Source organism: Oryctolagus cuniculus, chromosome 10, assembly GCF_051225735.1.
Source record: "Oryctolagus cuniculus isolate XC-2025 breed Fujian yellow rabbit chromosome 10, ASM5122573v1, whole genome shotgun sequence".
NCBI lineage: Eukaryota > Metazoa > Chordata > Mammalia > Lagomorpha > Leporidae > Oryctolagus > Oryctolagus cuniculus.
Window position 1 is genome coordinate 103,088,864 of NC_142876.1, and position 27,872 is coordinate 103,116,735.

The following is a 27,872-nucleotide window of genomic DNA, read 5'->3' on the forward strand; positions in this document are numbered from 1 at the left end:
GGGTGACAGGGGCCCAAGCCACTTGGGTCATTGTCTACTGCTTTCCCAGACACATTAATAGGGTGCTGGATGGGAAGTGGGGCAGCCTGGACTCGAATAGGCCCCCACATAGGTTAATGGCATTGTAGAAGGCAGCTTAATCCGCTGCTCCACAATTTCACCACCACCCCCTTTTTAAAGATTTATTTATCTGATCAGCTTTACTGCTACTATCACCATTTTTACTGACTTATGATCAAATATTATTTGGATAAACGTCAGGTGTTAAAAAGTGTTTTTGTTAAACCAGTTCACAGATTTTAAGACAGTACTTAAGTGAAAGATAAGAGTATTTGTTTTTATAAAATCTTTGATGTTACATAGATTTCCTGTCTTATATTGAAATCTATAGATGAGTATTTATTTTCCTCTCTTGCTTTGTGATATTATTCTGATAATTCTGTCTTAATAGTTAACATTGGGTCTGGTTTATTACCTATGTAGATTAAGTTGTCCCAGGATAACTAATCAAGTATTTAATTTTATTTCTTCTCCTGTTTCCTGTGTCCTCTCAAAAATTACTCATTGAGAAACTAGATTGCTACATTAGCCAGTTTAGACCAGTCTTCTTAGAACAAGTTTTTAGTAGTTGAGAAATAATTGCACAGTATAGATTTCAGTCTTAGCCATAGTACCTACTTCTTGAGAAGTTTTATCTTCTTTCCCCAGAAACCTTTTATTTTAGGCATACAAACTTCATGCATTTCATAAATACAACTTTAGGAATACAGTGATTCTTCCCACCATACCCACCCTCAAGTCACACTCCATCCCTTCCACTTCCTCCCTCTCCTATTCCTATTCTTATTCTTATTTTTTACTAAAATATATTTGCAATTAACTTTATACACTAAAGGTGAACTCTGTACTAAGTAAGGAGTTCAACAAATAGTATTAAAAAAAAAAAAATTCCTCAACAGTCAAGACAAGGGCTGTTCAAAGTCATCGCATCTCAAAGTATCAGTTTCACTCTTACAGATTCCCTTGTAATTAAGTGCATATACATTTATTATAGTCACATCTTCCTGTTGAATTAATCCATTAATCATCACATAATGCCCTTCTTTGTCTCTTAACAGTTTTTGTGTTAAAATCTGTTTTGTCTGATACTAGGATGGCTACACCAGCTCTTTTTCGGGTTTCTGTTAGCATAGTATGTCTTTCCTCATCCTTTCACTTTCAGTCTGCATGTTTCTTTGTTGTTGAGATGTGTTTGTAGATGGGATTTGTTGTTTAATCCATTCAGCCAGTCTGTATCTTTTAACTGGAGAGTTGAAGCCATTTACATTTAAGGTGACTATTGATATGTAATGACTTTGCCCTGCCATTTTCCCATAAATATTCCTATTGTTTACTTTGGATTTTCTTTGTATTTTTACTGGGAGATTTTCTGCCTTCACCTTCTTTCACAGTGATGACCATGTTTCTGTGTGTAGCACATCCTTAAGCATCTTTTCTAAGGCTGAACAAATTTCTTTGCATTACTTATTTGTTATGGAAGGTCTTTATTTTACCTTCAATCATGAATGAGAGCTTTGCAAGGTACAGTATTCTGGGTTGACAGTTTTTTTCCTTCCTTAAGACTTGGAATATATTTTGCCATTCTCTCCTAGCTTGTAAGTTTTCTGATGAGAAGTCAGCTGTGAGTCTAATTGGAAATTCTCTGAAAGTATTCTTGGATTTCTCTCATGCACATTTTTTTTTTTTTTTTTTTTTTTTTTTTTTTTTTTACTGTGGAGAATTTGACTACAATGAGTAGTGGTGAAGATCTTTTCTGGTCATGTCTGTTAGGAGTTCTATGTTTTGTTTTGTTTTTTTCTTTTTTTTTTTTTTTGACACGCAGAGTTAGAAAGGTGTTCCTTCTGTTGGTTCACCCCACAAATGGCCGGTACGGCCGGTGCTTCGCCAATCTGAAACCAGGAGCCAGGTGCTTCCTCCTGGTCTCCCATGCAGGTGCAGGGCCCAAGCACTTTGGCCATCCTCCACTGCACTCCCGGGCCACAGCAGAGAGTTGGACTGAAAGAGGAGCAACCGGGACAGAATCTGGCGCCACAACCGGGACTAGAACCCGGGGTACCAGCGCCGCAGGTGGAGGATTAGCCTGGTGAGCCATAGCGCCAGCCTCTATGTGCTTCTTGTACTTGGATGTCCCTTTCTTTTTGCAGATTAGGAAAGGTTTTGGTAATTATTTCACTAAAAAGGCCTTCTAATTCATTTTCTCTTTCTACCCCTTCAGGAACTCCTAAGACCTGTATGTTGGGTCATTTGATAGTATCCCATAAATCTCCACTGTTTTTTAAAGCTTGATTTTATATATTAATTTGAAAGAGCTAGAGAGGTCTTCTATCTGTTGGTTCACTCCCTAAATGGCTGCAACAAAAACTAAAAAGCTAAAAACTAGTTTAAAATTTGATCATCTTCTTACTTTCTCTACTATGAATCAATCCCTTTGACCTTTTCTGTTGAGAACAGTCTATAAATTATTACTAGTTGATAGCAAAAAGGCTTCCTGAAAACATCAGCATGGAGCTGTTTTTTCGTATCAAAAGAAAAACTTTTCTCTTTGAAGCAAAGGATATTTTATACCTTTATATTCATACCTACACACTCAAAGATTAAAAATTTATGGGTTTATCTTCCAGTAAGATTGTGGTCAGCTTGGAAGTGGATTACTGCTTTATTAGAACTAGAGAAGTATAAGTTACTAATTTCTTGATTTTATCTTCTAGAGTTATGCCCAGCCAAGTCTTCAGTACATCCAGGGACAACAGATTTTCACAGCTCACCCGCAAGGAGTTGTGGTACAGCCAGCTGCAGCTGTGACTGCAATAGTTGCACCAGGGCAACCTCAGCCCTTACAGCCAGTAAGAAGTATTTCAGTTATTAATTCTCATTGACTGTGTAATTTGTCTTTTGTTTTGATTTGGTTTTTATTTTTGTTGTTTTCACTCTGTTCTCTGTTCCTTATTTTTTTTAAGCTTACATACGCAGTGTTTTTACCTGAGCATCCTGAGTGCATGTGCTCAACCATTCTGTCAATTTTTTTTTAGTTCTGTTGCTTTTGTGGCTGTTTATTGAAACGTGCTTTGCTCCTAGGATCCTTTTTGTTATTTACCTTGAATGATGTTGTACTTTGATAGTTTAAGATTTAGTTATTTAAAAGTCAAATTACAGAGAGATCTTCCATCCACTGGTTCACTGCGTAAATGGCCACAACGGTCAGGTCTGGGCTGGATTGAAGTCAGGAGTTTCATCTGGGTCTCCCACGTGCTACAGGGCCCTAGGCACTTGGGCCATCTTCAACTGCTTTCCCAAGTGCATTAGCAGAGAGCTGGATTGGAAGTGGAGCCCGTGAGACTTAACTGAAACCCATATGGGCCAGCATTGCAAGGATAGCTTAACCCACTATGCCACAATGCCAGCCACTATAAAATTTTTAATTCATTTTCTAGACTAGCTATCCACTAGTATTTACTGAGTACTATACTATAGTAGATATCATAGGTTGGAGGTATTGAATTAAATGATGTCCTCACTATACATGTTATACAAAGTGTATACTATAGAGATAATCTGTTGCTGTTCAATAATAATTGTAGAAGCATATGATGAAATCTTGATGAAGTGTTGTTTTTGGATAAAATAGGAAAGAAGAGGCTGATATGAGAAGCAACTGGAAGACTTAAGTAGGAGAGTAACATGATCAAATTAACAATTTAGAATATTGGGGCCAGCACTGTGACATAGAGGGTTAAGCCTCTACCTGCAGTGCCAGGATCCCATATAGGTGCTAGTTCAAGTCCTGGCTGTTTCACTTCCAATCCAGCTCCCTGCTACACAAGAGACCTGGAAGAAGCTCCTGGTTCCTGGCTTCTGCTTGGCCCAGCCCCAGCTATTGTTGCCATTTGAGGAGTGAACCAGTTAATGGAGGATTGACTCCCCCTCTCTTTCTCTCTTCTCTGCTTATTTTTAATTTGGAAGAAAAGTGCTATTATCAAAAAAGTTCTAAGAAAAAAAATTACTCTTTTACATATATCAAGAATCGTCAAACTGTGGTCTATGGACCAAAATCTAACGTACTGCCTGCCTCCTTCTGTAAAGACAGTTACGATAAGAGACCAGTCTAAATTATTCATTTGCTGGCCTGTTACAGGAGATTTTCTTGTGACCCCTGTATTAGATGAAGCCATTACAAATTTTAAAGACTCATTTTAAGTTTTCTCCAGAAGCACCTTGCAGATTAAAAAGGAACAAATGTCTAAAATCTGATGTATATTTAAGGTGTGATTCTGTAAATCTAGTAGCTATCAAGAATAGTGGAAAGCCAATTTTATTTGAAAGGCAGAGTTAGAGAGGGAGAGACGGAGCAAGATCTTGCATCTGCTGGTTCACTCCCTAAATGGCCACAGTGGCCGGGGGCTGGGCTTGTCCAAAGCCAGGAGCTTCTTCGGGTCTCCAACCTGGTTGCAGGGACCCAAGCACTTGGGCTAGGCTCTGCCACTTTCCTAGGCATATTAACAGGAAGCTAGATCGGAAGTGGAGCAACTGGGACATGAACCAGCACCCATACGGGATGCCAGCATTGCAGGTGGAGGCTTAACCTTCTTTTTACGCCACAGAGCCAGCCCAACATACTCAACTCTTGTTCTTCTAATGTTTTTCACTAAAGTAAACTTACTCTTCTGACAGGTATGGTGTACTATTGAATTCTAAAAATAAATTTGTGGTATATGACTAATTTTTATGATAACTACTAAGAGTGTTACAACATTCCCAAAGAATTGTCTTAAATTGATTATTGTGTACATTTTGGATTGTGCATGTAAATACTATGATGAAATCATGTGTTTATTAGGGATATACTGTAATATGTCTTTAAAAGCATGGGAAAATAATGTTTAGCAAAAATGAGCCAACAGTTTATCAACTTGCAGTGTTGATATAATTATAGCTTAGTAAAATAATTTATTGAACCTTGCTTTGAGATTTTAAAATATGATAAAGCTCTTGCATGAGTATAGTAAGTTATCTTCTTTTGTTCAAATTTAAAAGCCCTTGCAGCCATTAACATCTGTTTAGGATACCCAAGTTCCTTATTGACGTCCTGGCTCTACTTCCAATTCTAGCTTCCTGATAATGTGCCTCCTCAGAGCCATCGGATGATAGCTTAAGTACATGAGAGAGCCTGATTGAGTTCCTGACTCGCAGCTTCAGCCTGTCCTAGCCCTGACTGTTGGAAGCATTTGGGGAGTGAACCAATGGATGGAAAATTTCTGTTTCTCTGCCTTTCAAGTAAATAAAAATAAATTAATAAAAATTTTTGGTAAAGTCTTTACTAAGTGCATGATACATTACGTAAGATATTTAATGGTACAAACTATCAAGCGAGACACAAAATAGAATAATTTGTGCATTTTTCCCTAACTTGATTTTTTTGAGATAACATTTTTAAAATTTACATTGTAATCAAAGACTTAATAATTCCACTAAATAAAGAGTTCAACAAAAAGCAAAAAGACCATAGTCTAGAAGGAAAATAGGCAAGGGCTACAAATAGTAATCAGATCAAAAGATGTTTAACTTTACCCATAAAGGTAAATTTGAAAATAGTCACAAAATCATTTAACTGTGCTAATATAATTCCTTTTTTTCTTCTTCTTACTAGTACATAATTCTTACTGATTTGTTTGACAAGCATTTAAAACAAAGTTTCACAGAAACACCGTATTTGTAGCAAAACTGATAGACACAGGCATTTTTTTTTTAAAGATTTATTTATTTATTTGAAAGTCAGACTTACGCAGAGAGAGAGAGAGAGAGAGAGAGAGAGAGAGAGGTTGGTCTTCCATCTGATGGTTCACCCCCCAATTGGCTGCAATGGCCGGAGCTGTGCCCATCCGAAGCCAGGAGCCAGGAGCTTCCTCCGGGTCTCCCACATGGGTGTAGGGGCCCAAGGAGTTGGGTCATCTTCCATTGCTCTCCCAGGCCATAGTAGAGACCTGGATCAGAAGTGGAGCAGCTAGGTCTCGAACTGGCTGCAGGCCAGGACGTTAGCCTGCTGCACCACAGTGCTAGCCCCAGGCATTTCTTTCAAAAATAATTTCTTATTGTTAAATGGATGCATTGATCCATTTTTGTTGTAGCATGTCCATAGCCTCATGATAAACTACTCTGGAGTGTAGTGGTTCAAGCAAGCTGTGAGAGGGAAGTAGGGTGAGCGGAGGATGGGGAGAGGATGATGAGACTGCTGACAGATCCTAGAACAGTATAAAGAATGTGTGCCTGCATTTAAATAATTTATCAAATGGTTAAAAATAAAGGCATAAACCACAGAAGTTAATTTTTTTCAGTTTTGGAGCTTGGGAGTCCATGAACAAGGTGTCAGCAGGGTTGGTTTCTTCTGTGGCTTCTTTCCTTGCCTTGCAGAAGGCTGTCTTACTGTGTCCTCACAGGGTCTTTGCTGTGTGAGCTTACCTTCATGGGTCTTGCCTTGTCTCTTTCCTTTATATGGATACCAGTCCTATTGGATTAGGTCCCCATATTTATGTCCTCATTTAACCTTAATTACTTCTTTAAAGGTCTCATCTTCAGATATAATCATAGTGGGGTTAGGGCTTCAATATGAATATTGAAGAGACACAATTCAGACCATTGATTTTGAGGTTTTAATATTTTCCAGAATCTTTAAAAAAAAAAACTGTTTATTAAATTATTTACTTGAAAGGCAGAGCATCAGACAGAGCTTCCATCCACTGGTTCACCCCCAAATGACTGCAGTAACCACAAAGTTGTACTGGGCTGCGGTCAGGCTGAAGCCAGGAGCCAGGAACTCTATCCTGATCTCTTGCATTGATGGCAGGGACCCAAGTACTTTGGCCATCTTCTGCTATGTAGTAGCCAGGTTCAAGGAGAAGCAACAGCTTAATCCACTGGCTTCTCAATTTTCTGGTAATCTCTAAAATTATACATATATAGAGATAGTGTCTTTAATCATTTCCCAGATTGTATCCTTTTTAAAAAAGGAGATTTATATTTTTGCACATTGCTTAAGAGTGGTCTATTTTGTCCTATCCAGCCAGATAAAGATGTCATTGATCAAAAACGTGTGTTTTCTTTGTAGCCTGAAATGGTTGTGACAAATAATCTCCTGGATCTGCCACCTCCCTCTCCTCCCAAACCAAAAACCATTGTATTACCTCCCAACTGGAAGACAGCCCGAGATCCAGAAGGGAAAATTTATTACTACCATGTGATCACAAGGTAAGAAGGGCCTGTGGGCATCCCCAGCTCTGCTTTTACTTGGTCAGAGAAATGTTTACTGTAGTGGAGCTTTACACTTGTAGACTTTTTTTCATTGGCTTTCCACTATTCTTGATGGTTACTGGATTTCTGGAATCAGATTTTAAATATGTGTCAGATTTTAGATTTTGATAAATCTGCAAGATGCTTCTGAAGAAAACTTAAGAGTTTTTAAATTCATAATGCCATCATCTAATATAGGGGTTACAAGAAACTTTTCTTGTTATAGGCCAGCAAATGAATAATTTAGACTGGGCTCTTATCATAACTATATTTACAGAAAGTTAGTAGTTTGACAATTGCTGGTATATATAAAAGACTGGTTTTTTTCCTTAGAACTCTTGGTAATAGCACTTTTTTTCCAAATTAAAAATAAGTAGTTGTGACAAAAATTGTTCATGCTTATTGTTTAAAACAAATACAATAGGAGAATATTAAAGAAGTGTAAATACCAGAAACTCTACTACCCACAAATAATTAATTTAACATTTTTTGTGTATGTTTTTCAACAGATAGCTTTAGGTGACTATATGTGCTTCTCTGTGTGTGTTGTACACTCATCACTATAATCTGTTTTTCTAAGAACTTTGTTTAAAGATTTATTTATTTATTTGAAAAGCGGAGTTAGACACAGAAGCAGAGAAAGAGAGGTCTTCCATCCACTGGTTCACTCCCCAGATTGCTGCAGCGGCCGGAGCTGGGCCAATCTGAGGTCAGGTGCCAGGAGCTTCTTCCAGGTCTCCCACTTGGGTGCAGGGTCCCAAGCACTTGAGTCGTCTTCTACTGCTTTCCCAGGCCATAGCAGAGAGCTGGATCGGGAAGTAGAGCAGCCAGGAATCAAACCGGTGCCAGTATAGGATGTGGCACTGCAGGCGGCGGCTTTACCCACTATGCCACAGCAGCAGCCCCACTATATAATCTTAAATTGTTAGGATTGATGAATTGTAGTCTTTTATTTGCTAATATATTTTATATTAATTTAGAATTACATTGTTCTTAAATGTCTATTTATATTTTTTTTGCAAGGTGGGCAAACCTAGCCCATGGGCCACTTATATTTGCAAATAAAGTTTTATTATAACATAATCACATTTATTTGCTTCCAAATTGTCTGTGACTGCTTTTGTATTACAATGGCATAGTTGAATAGTGACAGAATTTATACCCCACAAAGCCAAAAATATTTAATGTCTAGTCCTTTCAGAAGCATTTACTGGCTGGTGCCGCGGCTCACTAGGCTAATCCTCCGCCTGTGGCGCCAGCACCCCAGGTTCTAGTCCCGGTTGGGACGCTGGATCCTGTCCCGGTTGCTCCTCTTCCAGTCCAGCTCTCTGCTGTGGCCCGGGATGGCAGTTGGAGGATGGCCCAAGTGCTTGGGCCCTTCACCCTCATGGGAGACCAGGAGGAAGCACCTGGCTCCTGGCTTCAAATCGGTGCAGCACGCTGGCCATTGCCGTCATTTGGGGGGTGAACCAACAGAAGGAAGACCTTTCTCTCTGTCTCTCTCTCTCACTGTCTAACTCTGCCTGTCAAAAATAAATAAACGTTTACTAACCCTTACTCTACTTTACAGTAATGTCAGATTTTATTGAACCCACTTTGATGAATGAATCTTTCTTTTATAAGTGACTCTAACCCTGGACATCTCAAGAGATATTAATCTTAGTACTTCCGGTAGATTTTTAGGAATATAATTGATGGATGAAACAGATACACCTGTTAAATTGCGGAATATTTTCTGCTTAATATGGAAAAAATAGCTTACACTAATTTAGACTCCCACAAAAAGTATACATATCTGTTTGTTCTTATTTACTCTTTGAAATCTTTTAAGTCTAATAGATAATTATTTTCAGTTCTTTTGTTATTGAGATTGAGTATCCTCATTAGATTATTGTAGATTTTGTCTTTTATGAGTTGTTTGGGGCATCTGCCTGTTTTCTGTCCCATTATCAGATCTCCATATCAAGGATAATTACACATGGTTTTTTTTGTGATGTGAATTTAGAATTTCCGCAAGTCAGTTGTTTTCCTATTATGCTTTCTGCCTTGAAAGGCCTTCCTTACTCCTATTAAAATGTCTTTGTAAAATAAGCCCCCATTATGTTGCTGACTGAATGTGCTAGTTATTTAAACACCAGTGTCTGCAAATTTAACTAGGACTTTGTTTTTTCATTACCAAGAGAAGTTTTTTTAATATACTATCATTCTTTCAAAAATAAAAAATTGTATGTGTGTGTGTATATATATATCTCTGATATGCATGTATTCTGTTTCCTTAATAAAGCCATAAGCTGCTTGTAGTTCTTTTATTACAGTAGAAATGTTGAGCCTGTTTTTTAATAGTTCCGTAGGTCAGAGATGAGGAGCCTCTTTAACAATTATGTATAGAATTGACAATAAGTGCTTTTAATATTTCTGGCTAAAGAGTGGTCTGATAGGGAAAGCCAAAAGACTGTAATGGTGGGGTTGACCTGCTAGATAAGTTGCTAGCTCCTTTGAGCCTTTTTATGTTTTGAGTGACTGGCATCTTGACATTCTTTGTGAACAGCTAACTTGAAACTCCCAAACATGAATGTCCTTACTTCCATTTTACCCTGCAGATTTACCTTTCCAAAAGAGAAAGTCTTTGTTTCTTTCCAAAACAACTGTAAACATGCAGTAAGGTAGCACAGCTGAGCACCCTTTGTTTTTGCAGTCAGTTGAGAATATTTTAAGCAGGAGGCAAAAGTTTGGTGTTTTTTTTTGGTTTTTTTTTTTTTTTTTTTTTTTTTTTTGGCAGAGTGGACAGTGAGAGAGAGAGACAGAAAGGTCTTCCTTTGCCGTTGGTTCACCCTCCAATGGCTGCCGCGGCCGGCGCACCATGCTGATCCGATGGCAGGAGCCAGGTACTTATCCTGGTCTCCCATGGGGTGCAGGGCCCAAGCACTTGGGCCATCCTCCACTGCCTTCCTGGGCCACAGCAGAGAGCTGGCCTGGAAGAGGGGCAACCGGGACAGAATCCGGCACCCCGACCGGGACTAGAACCCAGTGTGCCGGCGCTGCAAGGTGGAGGATTAGGCTGTTGAGCCACGGTGCCAGCCCAAAGCAAAACTTTTTAACTGTACATCTTTTCCATGCTGTCAGTCATTAAACTAGAGGGACAGAATTTCAAACAAGAAGGCGTCTAAAACAAGAGGCAGTCTTCTCACATGTTCAAGTATTGTGAGGATTTTGTTGTGATTTTATTTTGTTATAAGTTACCTAGTTAAAATCACTGTTGATCTGTCTACATGCAGAGTGATGGCATAGGAAGGCACCTACTCCTTGTACTTTTATGCTTTGCTAAATCCTATTTACAGGATATTTAAAGTCACTGAGTGTGGCAGACAAGAAACTTGGTTTTGTTGCACCACACCCAACCAACATTGTCAGATCATTGCCCACTCATATGGAAGACTGACCAGTGATGGGGGCAGGTTTCTGGGCTAGAATTATTACTGGTTAGACGATATCAAAAATAATTCTCTGTTTCATATAGAGTTGATTATTTTTTTTAATTACTGTTTTTGTTTCGAGCTGGTTTGTTCTAAGTCTCATTGTATGTTATATTTTAGGAATGTATAAGCAGAGATACCCACGCTAGGGTTCTCTGTTTTCTAGCCATGACAGCATAGCTATTCTTACCTCCTTTTAGGCAGACTCAGTGGGATCCTCCTACTTGGGAAAGCCCAGGCGATGATGCTAGTCTTGAGCATGAAGCTGAGATGGACCTGGGAACCCCAACATATGATGAAAACCCCATGAAGGTGAGTGTGGCTTACTAGGGTTTCAAAAAATTTAGGAGCCAGGAGCTTCATCCAGATCCCTACAGGGTAGTAGGGATCCAAGCTCTTGGGCTGTCTTCTGTTTTCCCAAGTATATTAGCAGGGAGCTGCTGGGACACAAACTATTGCACATATAGGATGTCATAACCACAGGTGGAAAGTTTTTTTGTTTTGTTTTTGTTTTGTTTTGTTTTTTTTAAGAATTTAAAGGATTCATACGCATACTATCTACTTACTTGCTTGGTGGGTGTGTATAGGACAAAGATTTGACTAAAACAATCATAAAACAGGTTATGATGTACTAATAAAATAATAAAATTGAAGAGCAAAGTACATTAGAGGCCCTGAGGCAATCATAGTTTTTGTGCTGCTTTGTAACTTCACTCATCCTAAGTCTTTCCCTCTTGTTCATGTAAATCATATATAACAATGATTTCTTTAGGCTTTTTTTTTTTTTTTGTAAGGTTTATTTATTTGAAAGCAGAGTTATAGAAAGGCAGAGGCAGTGGCGGGGTGGGGGGGTGTCTTCCATCCGCTGGTTAAGTCCCCAAATGGCCACAATGGCTGGAGCTGGGCCGATCTGAAACCAGGAGCCAGGAGCTTCCTCCGAGTCTCCCACACAGGCACAGGAGCCCAAGCACTTGGACCATCCTCTGCCACTTTCCCAGGGCATAGCAGAGAGCTGGACTGGAATTAGAGCAGCGAACTGGCGCTACAGGCATTGCCTTTATCTGCTGTGCCACAGTGCCGGTGCGTCTTTTGGCTCTTTAAATCAGTTTTACATATAAATAAAATACTCAAATGATTGAACAGTCATTATCTTTTCCACTTGTAACAGGGCTCACTGTCCCCAAGGATGAGGTATCTTAAAAACCCTATATTCTAAAACCTGAATATATGTGTGTGTGTGTGTGTGTGTGTGTGTGTGTGTGTGTTTGTCAGTCAGTATGTATACATAAACATATTTTTTTCCCCTAGGAAGAGGCACTTAGTAAGTTAGTGGGGTTATAGAGGGGAAGGAAAAAAGGAGCTGGAATAAAAGAGATTTAAAGGAGGAAGTGGATCAATATCTTCTTTTATATTTTACTCACTTTCAGATGAAATTTTTTTTTTCTCCACTGTGTGTGTGACATTTGTCAAAAAGTTACACAGTTAAATTAGGTCCATGTAGGCCGGCGCCGCGGCTCACTAGGCTAATCCTCCGCCTAGCAGCGCCGGCACATCGGGTTCTAGTCCCAGTCGGGGCGCCAGATTCTGTCCCGGTTGCCCCTCTTCCAGGCCAGCCCTCTGCTGTGGCCAGGGAGTGCAGTGGAGGATGGCCCAGGTGCTTGGGCCCTGCACCCCATGGGAGACCAGGAGAAGCACCTGGCTCCTGGCTCCTGCCACCGGATCAGCGTGGTGCGCTGGCCGCAGCACGCCGGCCGCGGCGGCCATTGGAGGGTGAACCAACGGCAAAGGAAGACCTTTCTCTCTGTCTCTCTCTCACTGTCCACTCTACCTGTCAAAAAAAAAAAAAAAAAAAAAATTAGGTCCATGTAGAGCTTCCTGAATTTCAAATGAATAACTTGAATCACTTAACCACTTCATTCCAGTTGCACTGATTTTCTTGAATTATTTAGGAATATGCCCAGGACTGTTATTTAAATTATCTGTAAGCTTAAAAACAGAGGCAGAAGTTTGGCATAATAGTTACGATGCCTCTTTGGATGCCCACATGCCATGCCAGTGTTGAGTTTGGGTTCCAATTTCAGCTTCCTGCAAATGTTTACCTTGGGAGACAGCAGGTGATAGGCTAAAGTAGTTGGGTCTCTGCCACCCATATGGGAAACCTGATTGAGTTCCTAGTTCCTGGTTTCAGCATGCCCTAACCCTGGCTGTTGTGGGCATTTGGGGTATGAATCGTGGATGGGAAATTGACCTTGATGTTGCTGTGTGTGTGTACGTGCAAGTTTATTATCTGCCTTTTCAGTAAAATAATTATTCTAAAAACTCCCTCTTTCCAGATGTTTGTTGCTATGTTAGTTCTGTCTTTTGAAAAATAAACAATGGATTGAGGAGATTTCTGATATAGCAATATAGCTGAACTCTGTGGCCAAGTTTATAAAACATGTTAGAGACCTTATCTTTGGCAAGAGACCAAGTTCATGAGTACTTAAGTGTTAATCACATTTAGTCTTTATGTTAAGCCTTTCAGAGCAGATGGAGAATAGACATAAAACTCCCTGTTGGCTTATGTAATGTCCAGGGAATAAAACTTTGTTCTAGGTCTGTGCTAAGAAATCAGTTCATCAGAATAGCCAAGCACAAAGTAGAAGCTGAAAAATGGGGGCCAAGTAAAAGGGCAGCCTATATGTCATACTACACAATTGAACCTCCATTCTCTGGGTGGTGGGAAACCTTTGAACAGTGACATAATCTGCCCTTTAGAGAGGCTCTCTGGTGGAGATGGCCTGGATAAGTTATCCATGGAGTCATGGGCTTCACAGTGAGTATACTGCAATAGTTAGAACGATGTAGCACCCAGAAGCACCAAGCATCCTCTCTTCAGAATGCAGAATCTCAGTCTCTATACCAGACCTGGTAAATCAGATTGTGAAATTCCATGAGGTTCCTGTCAGTTCACATACACACTAATGTAACAGGTAGTATTGTTTGTGACTGACTAAAAGTAAAATATTACCATAAAGTCTTACCATATACATGCCATCCAGAAATGAATATATTTATCAAGTTATATCTGATCACTCCTGTTATCTTGGGTATATGTGTTTGGAGACTAGAATGTTGGAAACTACAACCAAAAGGCAATGCCTGGATCATAATCTAATAGCTCGGATTTGGGATCCAAACCCACATTTCAGATCACATATCTCTGAGGTTAATACAACTCTTTTTTACATTTCCGTTATCAGACATTGAGTTCATATTCAGTAGCAGTACTGTGCCCAGACCTGGGAGTGCAAAAGCAATATGAAGCAAAGTTACTGCTTTCAAGGGCTAGAAGAAGGTATGGTTAGAAAATTATACAGTATTATGTGGTTCAGTGATAAATTTTGATTTTGACACTAAGTGCTGGAGATGTTTAGAGAGAAGATGCAATGGTAAAAGGAAATCAAAGGGGTTGGCATTTGGTACAGCTGTTAAGATGCTACCTGGGACACTTGCATCCCATGTTGGAGTGCCTGGGATTGAGACCTGGCTCTGCTTCCACCTCCACTTTCCTGCCAATGCGCAGCCTAGGAGGCAGCAGACAATAGCTAGAGTACTTGGGTCCCTACTACTCACATGGGAGACATGGAATGAGATCCAGGCTCCTGGCTTTAGTCTGACCTGGCCCTACTTGTTGTAGGCTTTTGGGAAGTGAACTAGCAGATGAACCCCCCACCCTGCCTTTCAAATAAAATTAAAATAATAAACATTTGGAAGAAAAAGGGAAAATCAAAGAAAACTTAGGAGAGAAGGTGATCATTGAATTGGGCTTTTTTTTTTTTTTTAAGATTTATTTTTATTTATTTAAAAGAGTTACACAGACAGAGGAGAAAGAGACAGACAGACAGAGACAGGTCTTCTATCCAATGGTTCACTCCCCAATTGGCCACAACGTCCAGAGCTACACCGATCTGAAGCCAGGAGCTTCCTCCAGGTCTCCCACATGGGTGCAAGGGCCCAAGGACTTGGGCCATCTTCTGCTTTCCCAGGCCATAGCAGAGAGCTGGATTGGAAGTGGAGTAGCCAGGTCTCGAACTGGCGCCCATATGAGATGTGGGTGCTTCAGGCCAAGGCGTTAACCCGCTGCACCACAGTGCCGGCCCCTGAATTGGGCTTTTAATATGAGAATCTTTTGAGGCCTTTCCTTTATGTCTCAGCTCCTGCTAACCTAGGAAGTTTTGTTCCAAGCTCCAAGGACTGTATTATCATTTCTTTGATCATTTTTTACTGAGCATTTTTCCACAGCAAAAGAGAGAAGAAAGAATAATACAGTGATAATGTATTTTTAAAGCCTGATTTAACACAACTGACCTTTATTTAACTTAATTTTTTGGAGTTAAAATAGTCTTGATTTATTTGAAAGGTCAAGTTACAGAGAGAGGGAAAGACAGAGATCTTCCATCCATCCAGGCTGCTAGAGCTCAGAATTCCCAGATGGCCACGATGGCTGGAGCTGGGCTGATCTGAAGCCAGAATCCAGGAGCTTCCAGGTCTCCCAAGTGGATGCAGGGGCCATAGGACTTGGACCATCTTCGACTGTTTTCCCAGGCGCACTAGTAGGAAGGTGGATTAGAAGTGGAGCAGCTGGGATACAAATCAGTGCCCATATGGGATGCCGGGTGGTGCCTTCAACTGCTACGTATGCCACAGCACCAGCCCCAAAATAGTCATTTTAAAATGATGACTAAATAGTTTTTTTTGTTTGTTTTCTTTTGTTTTTGACAGGCAGAGTGGACAGTGAGAGAGAGACAGAGAGAAAGGTCTTCCTTTTTGCCGTTGGTTCACCCTCCAATGGCCGGCGTGCTGCTGCTGGCGCATTGCGCTGATCCGAAGCCAATAGCCAGGTGCTTCTCCTGGTCTCCCATGCGGGTGCCGGGCCCAAGCACCTGGGCCATCCTCCACTGCACTCCCGGGCCATAGCAGAGAGCTGGCCTGGAAGAGGAGCAACCGAGACAGAATCCAGCGCCCCGACTGGGACTAGAACCCGGTGTGCCGGCGCCGCAAGGCGGAGGGTTAGCCTATTGAGCCACGGCGCCGGCCCAATAGTTATGTTTTGCTTACTGGTTTTTTTTTTCTAAATTAATATCTTGGCAAAATAAAAAGTTAGCAATGCAGTGAACACTGCGACTGTTTTCATTCAACGGTCATTTCCTGAAGATGTGCATGCACAGGAAAGAACACATTATAGACAAGGGTATAATTGCTAAACCCCTGGCCTGAATTCTAGAAAAAGTGATAGGAAATTCGTAGTAACAACAGTAAAAAAAAAAAGAAAAAGGTATGAAAATTGAGTGGAAAATTGTTTATTCTAACTTTATAATGTATCTGAAAATGCAAGTTCAAAGTTAGAATTGAAGTTAATATTTTTTTATATTGTTGTTAAGGAAATAGATGGCAAAAAACTGTTAGTTGAGGGGTTGGCGCTGTGGTGCAGCAGGTTCATGCCCTGCCCTGGGGTGCTGGTATCCCATATGGGCGCCAGTTCTAGTCCTGGCTGCCCCTCTTCTGATCCAGCTCTCTGCTATGGCCTGGGAAAGCAGTGGAAGATGGCCTAAGTCCTTGGGCCCCTGCACCCACGTGGGAGACCTGGAAGAAGCTCCTGGCTCCTGGCTTCGGATTGGCTCTGGCCGTTGCAGCCAATTGGGGAGTGAACCATCAGATGGAAGACCTCTCTCTCTCTCTACCTCTCCTCTCTGTGTAATTCTGCCTTTCAAAGGGATTCTATTTTATTTTTCTTTTCAGTCGGCTTCATACTTCTTTGTTTAACTTATTTATTCTAAGGCAGTGGTTCTCAAAGTGTAGTGTGCGGACCTCTAGGAGTTCAGTGATCCTTTCAAAGAAGTCTTAAGGTCAAAACTATTTTAATACGAAGGCATTATATGTCTTTGTCATTGTAATACATTCAGAAGTATACTATGGAATTTTCCAGAGCATATGTGACATAATCAGATACAGAAGGAAATGAGATTCCAGCTGTATTCTGTTAAGCAAAACATTTAAGGAAATTTCCAGAATGTAAAACTATGCCACTCTTACCACATTTCTTGAGTTTTGGAAAATAGTTCTTTTTCGCAAAAAATATATTGTTATTAACATACAATAGGTTTGTTAATGTTATTTTAAGAAATAGATGAATAAATATTTAATTTTTTCTTAGTTTTAATTTTTCTAATAGGAAAAATAATTTTTATTTGAAAGGCAGAGCAACAGAGAGAGAGGGAGAGACACAGAGAAAAAGCCCTGTCTGCTGGTTCACTCCCCAAAATGGCCACAAAAGCCAGGGCTGGGCCAAACTGCCGGGGCTCAGAATTCCATCTTCTTCCCTGTGGGTACAGGGGCCCAAGTACTTCTGCTTTCTTAGGTATATTAGCAGGAAGCTGGATTGGAGGCAGAGCAGCAGGAACCCAAACTGGCATTCCAGTATGGGACTCCTGCAAGACAAGTGGTAGCTTGACTTGCTGAGCCCCAAGGCCAGCCCCCCAAAATTTTGATATATGTAGATATAGATAAGAGTTTTGGGGGATCCTCAGTTTGTTGAGTGTAAAGGGATCCTGAGACCTAAAACTTTGAGAACTGTTTTTCCAAAGTTTGCACTATAAATATTTATCTTATTATAGACCGTTATCATATAATACACCACTTTTCTGTAATTGCTTATAGTATGATTTACTTTTTCTCTCATCGTAAGAAACTACTTTTATTTTGCTGCCTCTTAAGCATTGTGCTTCTGTTACTATGTTTTGTTTTTACATTTTATTAACCACAGGATTATTTTTTGATTTAAACTGTTAAAGAAAATTTTTAAACTTGCAACAGAGATCTATATTTATCCTCATATTTACCACTTCCAACACTCTTCATTTTTTCATGTTGAGTTGAATTTCCATCTGGAATCATTTAACTCTCGCCTGGAGAATGTTCTTTTAATATTTCTAGTATTTCAGATATATTGATGATGAATTCTTTCAGCTTTTGTTTGCCTGAAAAGGTATTTGTCTTATTCCTTTTTAATAACAGGCTTTATTTTTAGAGCAATTTACTTCCATTTTGGCACATCAAAATTGATCATAAAGTAAATTGAATGTAGAATAGAGATTCCAAAGTTCACAAATATCCGCCCACCACACATGCATAGTTTTCCCCACTATCAACATCTGGTACCAGAGTAGTACATTTGTTGAAGTTGGTGAATCGACCTTAACATATCATTCTCATCCAAAGTGAGAAGATTAGGATTTGCTCTTGGCGTTGTACATCTATGGACATGTATTTCCATTTCCATTTGGTAAATACCTAGGAATAGAATTGGCTAAGTCATAGGATAAATTTATGTTTACCTTTTAAAGAAATTGTCAAGCTTTTGTTTTTCAAAGTAGCTACTTCATCAGACATTTCTATCAGTAGTGTATGAAGGTTCTGTAAGAGTTTTTCTAGAAACAAGTATCGAAGGGGAAAAGTCTGTGTCATAAAGTTTCCTGCTAAAGACAACCTGGACATTCATGCTGTAGCTCAGCTTCTTAGGCTTTTGTCTCTGACTTGGTATCATTACCTTTTCTTGTATTTCAGTGAAAAAAATCTAGAGTCATTTGTTTTCTTTCAGTCTAGATGCACTTGAAGAAAGAACCAATGAGTTGTCTTCCAACCAACCATCCCCTGAAGTACAAATCAAAGATATGAGGTGTCAGTCTTTGGATCCCTTTGCATCATAGCTTTCTGTCAAAATGATCCACTTGACTTAGATAGCTAGGGCACTTCAAAAAATACCTGGAAGGCCGGCGCCATGGCTCAATAGGCTAATCCTCTTCCTGTGGTGCCAGCACCCCGGGTTATAGTCCCAGCCGGGGCACTGGATTCTGTCCCGGTTGCTCCTCTTCCAGGCCAGCTCTCTGCTGTGGCCCGGGAGTGCAGTGGAGGATGGCCCAAGTCCTTGGGCCCTGCACCCGCGTGGGAGACTGGGAGAAGCACCTGGCTCCTAGCTTCAGATCAGTGCGGTGCGCTGGCCGCAGCGGCCATTGTGGGGTGAACCAACGGAAAAAGGAAGACCTTTCTCTCTCTCTCTCACTGTCCACTCCGCCTGTCAAAAAAAAAAAAAAAAAAAACCTGCAAAATTTAATTACAAGATGTCTATTTTTGTGAGAAAAGATTTTGAAAGTTATGCATAGCTTTTTCACAATATGTATTTTCCATGAACTTTTTTGAATGCCCCTTATATTTGCTTCTAACTCTTCTAAGCATTTACAGTTGCATTCGTCTAGCTAGCATCTTAGAAGACAAGAATGAAAAGGATACTATAAGGCAATTCTTTTTATTCCTTCTGCCCCATTTTTTCCTCATGGCTTTTTTTTTTTTTTTTTAATTTTATTTATTTATTTGAAAGAGTTAAACAGAGAAAGATCTCCCATCCACTGGTTCGTTCCCCAGTTGGCTGCAACAGCTGGAGCTGTGCTGATCCCAATCCAGGAGCCAGGAGCCTCCTCTGGGTCTCCCACAAGAGTGCAGGGGCCCAAGGACTTGGGCCATCTTCTACTGTTCTTCCAGGCCATAGCAGAGAACTGGATCAGAAGTGGAGCAGCCAGGACCCGAACCAGCGCCCATATGGGATGCCAGCACTGAAGGTGGAGGCTTTACCTTCTATGCTACAGGGCCGGCCCCCCTCATTATGGCTTTCATTTAGATTTTGATCCCTTTGGAAAAAGACTGTTGTATTACGGTTTCATTAATTTACTGACCCTGTATGGAATATTAGAAATAGAAAAAGAAATAATACAGATCCTGATGATCCAGAAGTTCAGTCTAAGGAAATAGCCAGAGCTATAAAGCAAGAATACAGTGGGATTATTGTTAAAATAGACATATGTAGAAAATTCTTTGAGGATATTTTGATAGCAGTAGTTTGAGAAGATGCATGAGAGATGTGTATAGAAAACATCTGTGGTATTGTCTATGAACTATATTGAAACTGTTAAAAACTAAAAAAAAAGAAACACCTATATTGTGGTTGGCATTTAGCCTAGTTAAGATGCCTGCTTTCCAGAACACAGTACATGGGTTCAATTTCTAGCTCCTGTCTCCTGATATAGGCACCCTAGGGGACAGTAATGTTAGTTAAAATAATTTAGGATTTATGTATTTATTTGAAATCAGAGTTACACCGAAAGAGAAGGAAAGGCAGAAAGGAAGGGGGTCTCCTATCTGCTGGTTCACTCCCCAGTTGGATGCGATGGCTGGAGCTGTGCCAATCTGAACCCAGGAGCCAGGAGTTTCCTCTGGGTCTCCCACGCGGGTGCAGGGGTCCAAGGACTTGCGCCATCCTCCACTGCCTTCTCAGGCCATAGCAGAGAGCTGGATCGGAAGTGGAGCAGCCAGGTCTCGAACCTGCGCCTGTATGGGATGCCAGCACTTTAGGCCAGGGTGTTGACCCGCTGAGCTACAGCCCCGGCCCCCCCACTCTCCCTTTTGGGGACCTATCTCTGTCAGGTCACACCTCTCAAATCCAAGACACATGGGCTTTGTGACATGATGGTGTGTCTGTAGGTATAATAAAGAATAGAATTTGCATTTGTTGTCCTACAGTCTGTGTAGTTGCTGCAGCTTCCCAATAAGCTTAAGGCCCTTGCCATCTAAGTGAGAAAGTCTCAAAGCTTACCTTGAGTAATGTCAAAGTACTTAGTTCTTCCTTCTCACATTCAGACACATTCTCTGAGAGTTCACGAGTGGTTATGGCTGACAGCAGGGTCAACTTCTAAAGGCAGTAAGCTCTGGCTTTCAGCCAGGCCCATTGTTTGCTCTCATCTGGCCGTTGTTCACATAGACTGCCAGTGAAACCATCCATTGACTAATTCCACATGTGAGCTGTCATAGAAAAAGGCAAACTGATTTTTAGGGAAGACCTGGCAACACTTTACTTTTTTATGTATGAAAGCCTCCTCCCGTCCACACCAGTGGTTTTCTTAAATCTCCGCAATGCCGGTTGTTATACAGACTGGTGCCCCCTATCCCTTGAAGTATCCCATTTTATGTTAGGAACCATTGGCCTAGTTGAATGTTTCTTCTGGTGCTAAGAGATTTTTTAATTAGCAGTAGATTTTTGAGAAGATTAATACCACTTGGTTTTAGAAGTTCACGTGTTTTTAGAGAAGCTAAAATTCTAAATCGGACTTTGGGGAAGGTAGGTGTCCCAAGGTTTTTCATGTAAATAACTGATGCTGACCTCAGCTCTGACTCTGGCTCCTCCGCTTGACATTGGGCTTGAGTAATAAGCATTAGTCAGTTTCTGGAATTATTTCAATGCCATTTTTAGATCACAAAGAGAGGGGTTTGCAAATCTCAATACCCCTAAGAGTACTTCATTTTGGTTTATGATTTCCATGTTCTAAGTTTGGGCACTCTTCCAAAGCTCTCAACCTCATCAAGTCTGATTAAATTAGAAGGTGTTAGATGTGCGTTTGGTGCATGTAGAGAGCTTTCTGAACACGCCCTGTTCAGAGGAAGGCAAGACATTCCTGTTTTACATAGTAGCCTCATGAGGAGCCTAGTTCTTCCATAGATCCAGGATCCTTGGATTGTTTTCACACCTGAAGGAACCTTCTGATACTCTTTATTATTGCTGCTCACTTCTGAGATTTATGGGAGAACAGCTGAGTGTATATTGGGGTTTCCTTGGCTTATTCAAGCAATTCTTGATTCTTTGCTACCTGAAGTCTTTTTTTTTTTAATTTTTTTTTTTTTTAATTTTTTGACGGGCAGAGTGGACAGTGAGAAAGAGAGACAGAGAGAAAGGTCTTCCTTTGCCGTTGGTTCACCCCACAATGGCCGCTGCGGCCGGCGCACCGCACTGATCCGAAGCCAGGAGCCAGGTACTTATCCTGGTCTCCCATGGGGTGCAGGGCCCAAGCACCTGGGCCATCCTCCACTGCACTCCCGGGCCACAGCAGAGAGCTGGCCTGGAAGAGGGGCAACCGGGACAGAATCCGGTGCCCCAACCGACCGGGACTAATCCAGTGTGCCGGCGCCGCAAGGCAGAGGATTAGCCTAGTGAGCTGCGGCCCCGGCTACCTGAAGTCTTTTTCTTCTTTATTTATTTGAGAGGCAGAGAGAAAGACTGAGAGAGCTCCGATCTGCTGATTCACTCCCCAAATGCCCACAATGGCCCAGGCTGAAGCTGGGAGCCAAGAACCCAATCCAAGTCTTCCACACAGGTAACAGGGACCCAGTTACTTGAACCATCACCTGCTATCTCCCAGGGTGTGCATTAACAGGCTGGAGTTAGGAGCAGAGCTGGAACTCAAACCCAGGTACTCAAATACGGAATGCAGGTATCCCAAGCAGAGTCTTAACCACTATGCCACCTGTCCTCACTTGGGGTCTTAATTATAGAACACACCCATATTCTACAACCAGGAAAGAATAATTTAAAAATCCTAGAGCAAAACATTTGAAAATGGAGTTGCTTGTGTTTTTTTTTGGTTGGTTTTCTGAAAGCAGAAGTTGAGTCTTCTCTTTCTACCCTACCTCCTCACCCTTCCTGCACTCCCACAGCCAAAGAAAGAATGTAGAAAAATGGAAAACATGTAAAACTTTATAGGGAAGACGAGAAAGTTGATTTGTAACAGCCATAAGCCTAGGGAGTGCCACCTTTCTCTGGAGCCATTCCAGAGCAGATGGAGTTGAACAGCTTCTTTGTCACCAGGCCTTTATACTGTTTATGGAACTGAGAAAAACAGAAACTGGGGAGTATAAAATTTCTCTGAGCCTCTAGCTCAGAAGTACGCGCGCGCACACACACACACACACACACACACATATATATATATCTGTATATACTGGGAAAGGGGCCTGATGGCTAGTGGTGAGCAAGGATGTGGGGAGGTGGCCTGTGTGGCAGATGCTTTGTGTGCCAGGGATGCCTGCTTGTGGAACTAAGAAGCACCTCCCTCTAGCAGGGCTAGGAAAGTACCTAGGTTTGTCACCATCTTTCCAGCTTGGGATAGGGTGTCTTCTCTACCTTAGCATTTACTCATCCATTGACTGGCTGCATTGATCCCCATCTCCTTCCCCTTAAAAGCTTGATAGTCCCTTAGTCTTTCTATTCCTGAACTGGAGATAACCAATCTCCAAGGAGCCTCTCCTTCATGCTGAGACTGGTTTTTGTAGTCTAGCCAGCTCTGCCTTTAGAGTAACAGTGATGAGTAACCAAAGGTCTTGGAAACAGAACATTTTGCCCTTGTCTGGAATCCTGTAATGGAAGAGCTGGCAGAAGGGAAGAGCCTAGGCCTCACCTGACATTGTGAGGGGCTTAAGCTTAGAAAAGGGGCACGAACAGTCCACATCATATAACATGTTCCTCTATGGAGAGAATGACTGAAACAACTGAACACGTAAAGCTACTGAAGAACATAGCTCAACTTTGGGTGGAAGACTGGAACCCGACTTTTAAGGAGGAGGTGAGAACCAAATGACAGGATTTGAAACAGAACAACCAATTTGACTTCGGGTCATGTGCTGAGTCAAGGCTTTTAATTGGATTCTCATGTAAAGAATTAGGTATCCCAGCTGGGATAAAGGAGGAGGGTTCTGGACAGACTTCTCGTGCTAGCACTGTTGTATTTTCTATTTCTAGACATCAAAAAAGCCCAAGACAGCAGAAGCAGACACCTCCAGTGAGCTGGCTAAGAAAAGCAAAGAAGTATTCAGAAAAGAGGTAAGATCTGGTAGATGAGGGCACTAATCTCCTCAGGCTTCAACCTGAGTCCTTCCTTTTCTTGTCCTGTATATAGTGTCTCCCTTGACCAAGACAGGCGAGAGCATAAAATTTATTTAGAATTGTGAATCATGCTGACATAGTGCTTCTACCATTAAGAACTTCTCAGCCAACTCTTGTTGGCTTAACAAGAGTTCTTCTGCAGATCCATTTACCTGACTGCGTGCAGGCCTTGTTATGGCAAAAGAAAGCTTTCTGAAGTGTTGGTCTGCTTGCCTGGTATCTGTGATGTGACCCTCTAGTTGTTAGTAATGATATGTTGATGTGTTCCTTCACAACTGGGTGAGTACTTTCATATCCGCCATTTCATTTTGCCCTTGAAGTGGGCATTGTCATTCCTTATGTACAGGTCAAAGAACTGTTAACATTCAGGGAAGGCCAGTTCTAGACAAAAGACTTTGTGAATTCTGACCTTTACAGTTCAAGTTCCAGTTCTCTCTCTCTGCTGAGTCTTTTGGCAGCTACCTAACTCTTAAGAGATTGGGAGAAAGCAGCTCTTCCTTATATTGTTTGAAGTATATTTCCAGCCAACAGAACATTCAACTTCCTGTCTGACTTATGGCATCCAAATTCTTTTTTTTTTTTTTTTTTTTAAGATTTATTTATTTATCTGAAAGGCAGAGTTACAGAGAGGCAGAGAGAGAGGTATTCCATCCGTTGGTTCACTCCCCAAAAGGCTGCAACGGCTGGAGCTGGGCGAATCTGAAGCCAGAAGCTTCTTCTGGGTCTCCCACATGGGTGCAGGGGCCCAAGGACTTGGGCCATCTTCTACTGCTTTCCTAGGACATAGAGAGCTGGATGGGAAGTGGAACAGCCAGGACTCAAACTGGCGCCCATGTGGGATATTGGCACTGCAGGTGGCAGCTTTACCTGCAACGCCACCGTGCCAGCCCCCATCCAAATTCTAAACTCCAGTCTTTGTTCATTGAAGAGGCTAAGATTGTATTTGAGCCAGCCATGGCAGCCATTGGAGGGTGAACCAACGGCAAAGGAAGACCTTTCTCTCTCTCTCTCTCTCTGTCCACTCTGCCTGTCAAAAAAAAAAAAAAAACAAAAAACAAAAAAAACTGCATTTGAGGAAGCAAATCTGTAATTAAGTGGCAGCTATATGAAGAGTGGCTATGCTTAGACTGGAGGCCACTGTGTGAAGTAGCAGGCAGGACCCTTGAATCAAAACTAGTAACTGGCCAGATGGATTGGGAAGGGATATAACTTGGGGTAGCAGAATGCAGAGGCAAGAGAACAGCACCCCTTCTAGGGAGTTAGAACTAACTCCCCAGAATATGACAAGGGATGTTGGAAATGAGGCTGAATGGTGTTTTGCTGTTTCTTATAGGGCCTGAGGGTCTGTGGGTTACAACAAACTGTTGACAGGATTTTAAACAGGAGATATAGAAACATTTGACTGTATTTGGGGGATGGATTGAAAGAGGAGAATATGGAGGTCAGAAAACCTTTAAAAGACTCCTCTAAGAATAAAAACTGAGTTTCTCAGAGTCACCCAGCAGCTGTTGATTTAGTGCCCATCTTGTGATACAGCCTTGTCTCTGTGTGCCTGAAGGCTTACTGAATTTCAGGGATGGGTAGTCCTTGTTCAGTGACTGTCATTGACTTTTTTTGTTCCCTTTGAGCCCTGGCTGTTAGACCATGTTTCCATCTGCTCCCCATGGCTGTGATATGAACACAATGAAGTGCAGCACTGACAGACTCTAAGTAACCATCAAATACAAAATGCTTACAGTCCTTGGGTTGCTAACCCTCACAGTATCTCTTGGAATGCTTGCTCTGCCTACCCTTCCTCCAGGGACCACAGAACCTAGCTGCAGTCTTTGTATGCTGAGTTCACAGAATTTGTTGCTTGAAGCCTGAAGCCGATGGATCCCTCCAGCTTCTGCTGTGAGGCGTGCTCTGTCCATCCTTGGGAGCTCTTCCCGTCTCAGGGCTGACCAAGGATCCTTTTATCTTTGACTCATGGTGGTTCCACTGTTCAAAGCAGCCACCCTGAGGGAAGAACAGGGGAGGATTGGCTAGCTGCACTTGCTATGTTTTTTTGGTGTAGCTTCGTGACCTCTCCATATCTTTGAACACCATGTGCTCTTTACTCTGTCTCAGATGTCCCAGTTCATCGTCCAGTGCCTGAACCCTTACCGGAAACCTGACTGCAAAGTGGGAAGAATTACTACAACTGAGGACTTCAAACACCTTGCTCGCAAGGTACTTTCCCTTCTCTGGTCTGTCAGTGTTCTAGGCAAACTGTACTTTGTATGACAGCCATTTTCACTGTAGGAAGTGTGATTTACCTTGCAAGATCCAGGACTGGGGATGCAAGAACTGCCAGGCTGTGATTTGGGGTGGAGGGGCCCCTTACTTGAGAGCCATATTCTCTAAGAAACTTGGAGAGCGGAGTTTTTCCTTTCTGGTAACCTCAGTTCCAGCCTGTTCCAAACTACCCAGTTATTCAACTCTGAGTGTTTGTGAAAAGCCCCAGAAGCAGCAAGTTGGGTTACCACCTCTATCCTTCCTCCCCCAACCCCCAGATCATAGATCATTTCCACTCTAACTGTTGGTTGTATTTTTCTTCCTGTGCCCTGGACAGCTGACTCATGGCGTTATGAATAAGGAATTGAAGTACTGTAAGAACCCCGAGGACCTGGAGTGCAATGAGAATGTGAAACACAAAACCAAGGAGTACATTAAGAAGTACATGCAGAAGTTTGGGGCTGTTTACAAACCCAAAGAGGACACTGAATTAGAGTGACTTATGGGGCCGGGTGGAAGAACAGGTGAATCAGGTAGCACAGACTCTGGGAGAACTCCCACGGGCCTCTCTGCCCCACCCTGTCAGGGCTGCACTCCTGATGGCACTGCCACCCTGGAGGATGCAGACCTGCAGGTGTCAACTGAAAGCCACAAAAGTGAGCTTCATCTGCAACAAATGATCCCTCTTGTAAGCTGTTGGGTTGTGCTTAGAGGCCACCAGAGGCAAGGGTTTAGGGAAGACCCTGGCCAGACCTGACCCCACTCTAACCTGGGTCTCCTCCTTGGCGGTGCTGTCAGCGCACAGACCCATGCGCATCCCCACCCAAGACCCTAAACCCTGATGATCTGTATTATATTTTAATGTATATGTGAATATATTGAAAATAATTTTGTTTTTTTCCTGGTTTTTGTTTCGCTTTTAGCCTTTACGTGCTAGGATCACAGGAAGACTTTGTAAGGATGGTTTAAGTTCTCCTGCAAGGTTTAATTTGTTATCATGTAAATATTCCAAAGCAGGCTGCCTTGTGGTTTTGGTCAGCCTTGTGCTATGTTGATAAGATTGATTTACTGCTTAAAATCACTTTACTTTATCCAATTTTTACTGAACTTTTTATGTAAAAAATAAAATCGATTAAAGAACTTGGTATGTGTGTTCCCTAAAAGTTAAGCAAGCATGTTTGTTTGTAGTCCTTCCCCTGGAGAAAGAGGAGATGGTGGTTACTGATGTGTGAAGTCCAAGGTTAATCCCTGCTATTGGATTTTTGTCACAGACCTTGTTCCCCACAAGTTCCATCTATGATGGAGGCAGCCATTTGCCAGATAACTAATACTTGTGGGCTTGGGATCTTGTGGCTGTGCTCAGGGATTGTATCAATTTGCACAAGCTTTCTAGAGCAAAGGAAGTGTGATCTGAGACCTCATAGGGATTGAACTTCTTTAATAGGTCATTCAAGAAACGGGTAAATGGGGGCCAGCATTGTGGCGCAGTGGGCTAAACTGAGTGCTGGTTCCAGTCCCAGCTACTCTGCTTCATCCAGCTCTCTGCTTAATGCACTGGGAAAGCAGCAGCAGAAGGCCCAAGTCCTTGGGCCCTGCCACCCACATGGGAGACCCAAATGGAGCTCCTGGCTTCAGCCTGGACCAGCCCTGACCTTGTGACCATCCGGGGAATGAACCAGTGGATAAAAGGTGTGTGTAGGTGTGTGTGTCCATTTCAAATTAAATATTTTTTAAAAAATAAAATGAAAACAAGCAAATGTATCTTCCCCTTAATACCTCCTGCCTGGAGAGACACATTGGACCTCTTCCCTCCAGATACTTGATATCTCTGAGCTCACTGATAGATTTTATTCCCTCCTTCTCTTCCTTCCTTTGTGGTTTTTTTTAAAAGATTTTTATTTATTTTTTTTTACTTGAGAGGTAGAGTTGCAGACAGTGAGAGGGAGAGACAGGTCTTCAGTCTGTTGGTTCACTCCCCAGGTGGCTGCAACGGCTGGAGC

General features: G+C 41.7%; 1 protein-coding gene across 4 annotated transcripts in view; it reads left to right on the forward strand.

The window, feature by feature from the left end:
* SETD2 (SET domain containing 2, histone lysine methyltransferase) overlaps nucleotides 1-27,012 on the forward strand; it is a 117,310-nt gene extending 90,298 nt beyond the window's left edge. For 3 of the 4 annotated variants that reach the window (XR_016214863.1, XM_051852507.3, XM_089306396.1), the window contains 6 exons: nucleotides 2,769-2,903; nucleotides 7,160-7,299; nucleotides 11,015-11,126; nucleotides 23,473-23,553; nucleotides 25,726-25,827; nucleotides 26,210-27,012. Coding sequence is in view for 3 of the 4 variants with exons in the window: in XM_051852507.3 (XP_051708467.1) it covers nucleotides 2,769-2,903; nucleotides 7,160-7,299; nucleotides 11,015-11,126; nucleotides 23,473-23,553; nucleotides 25,726-25,827; nucleotides 26,210-26,371 (732 nt within the window). In the remaining variant the exon portion in view is untranslated. Of the gene's footprint in view, nucleotides 1-2,768; nucleotides 2,904-7,159; nucleotides 7,300-11,014; nucleotides 11,127-15,578; nucleotides 16,132-23,472; nucleotides 23,554-25,725; nucleotides 25,828-26,209 lie in introns of those variants that run through there. The other variant, XM_089306397.1, reaches the window with a different exon arrangement.
* The last annotated feature ends 860 nt before the right edge of the window (nucleotides 27,013-27,872 follow it).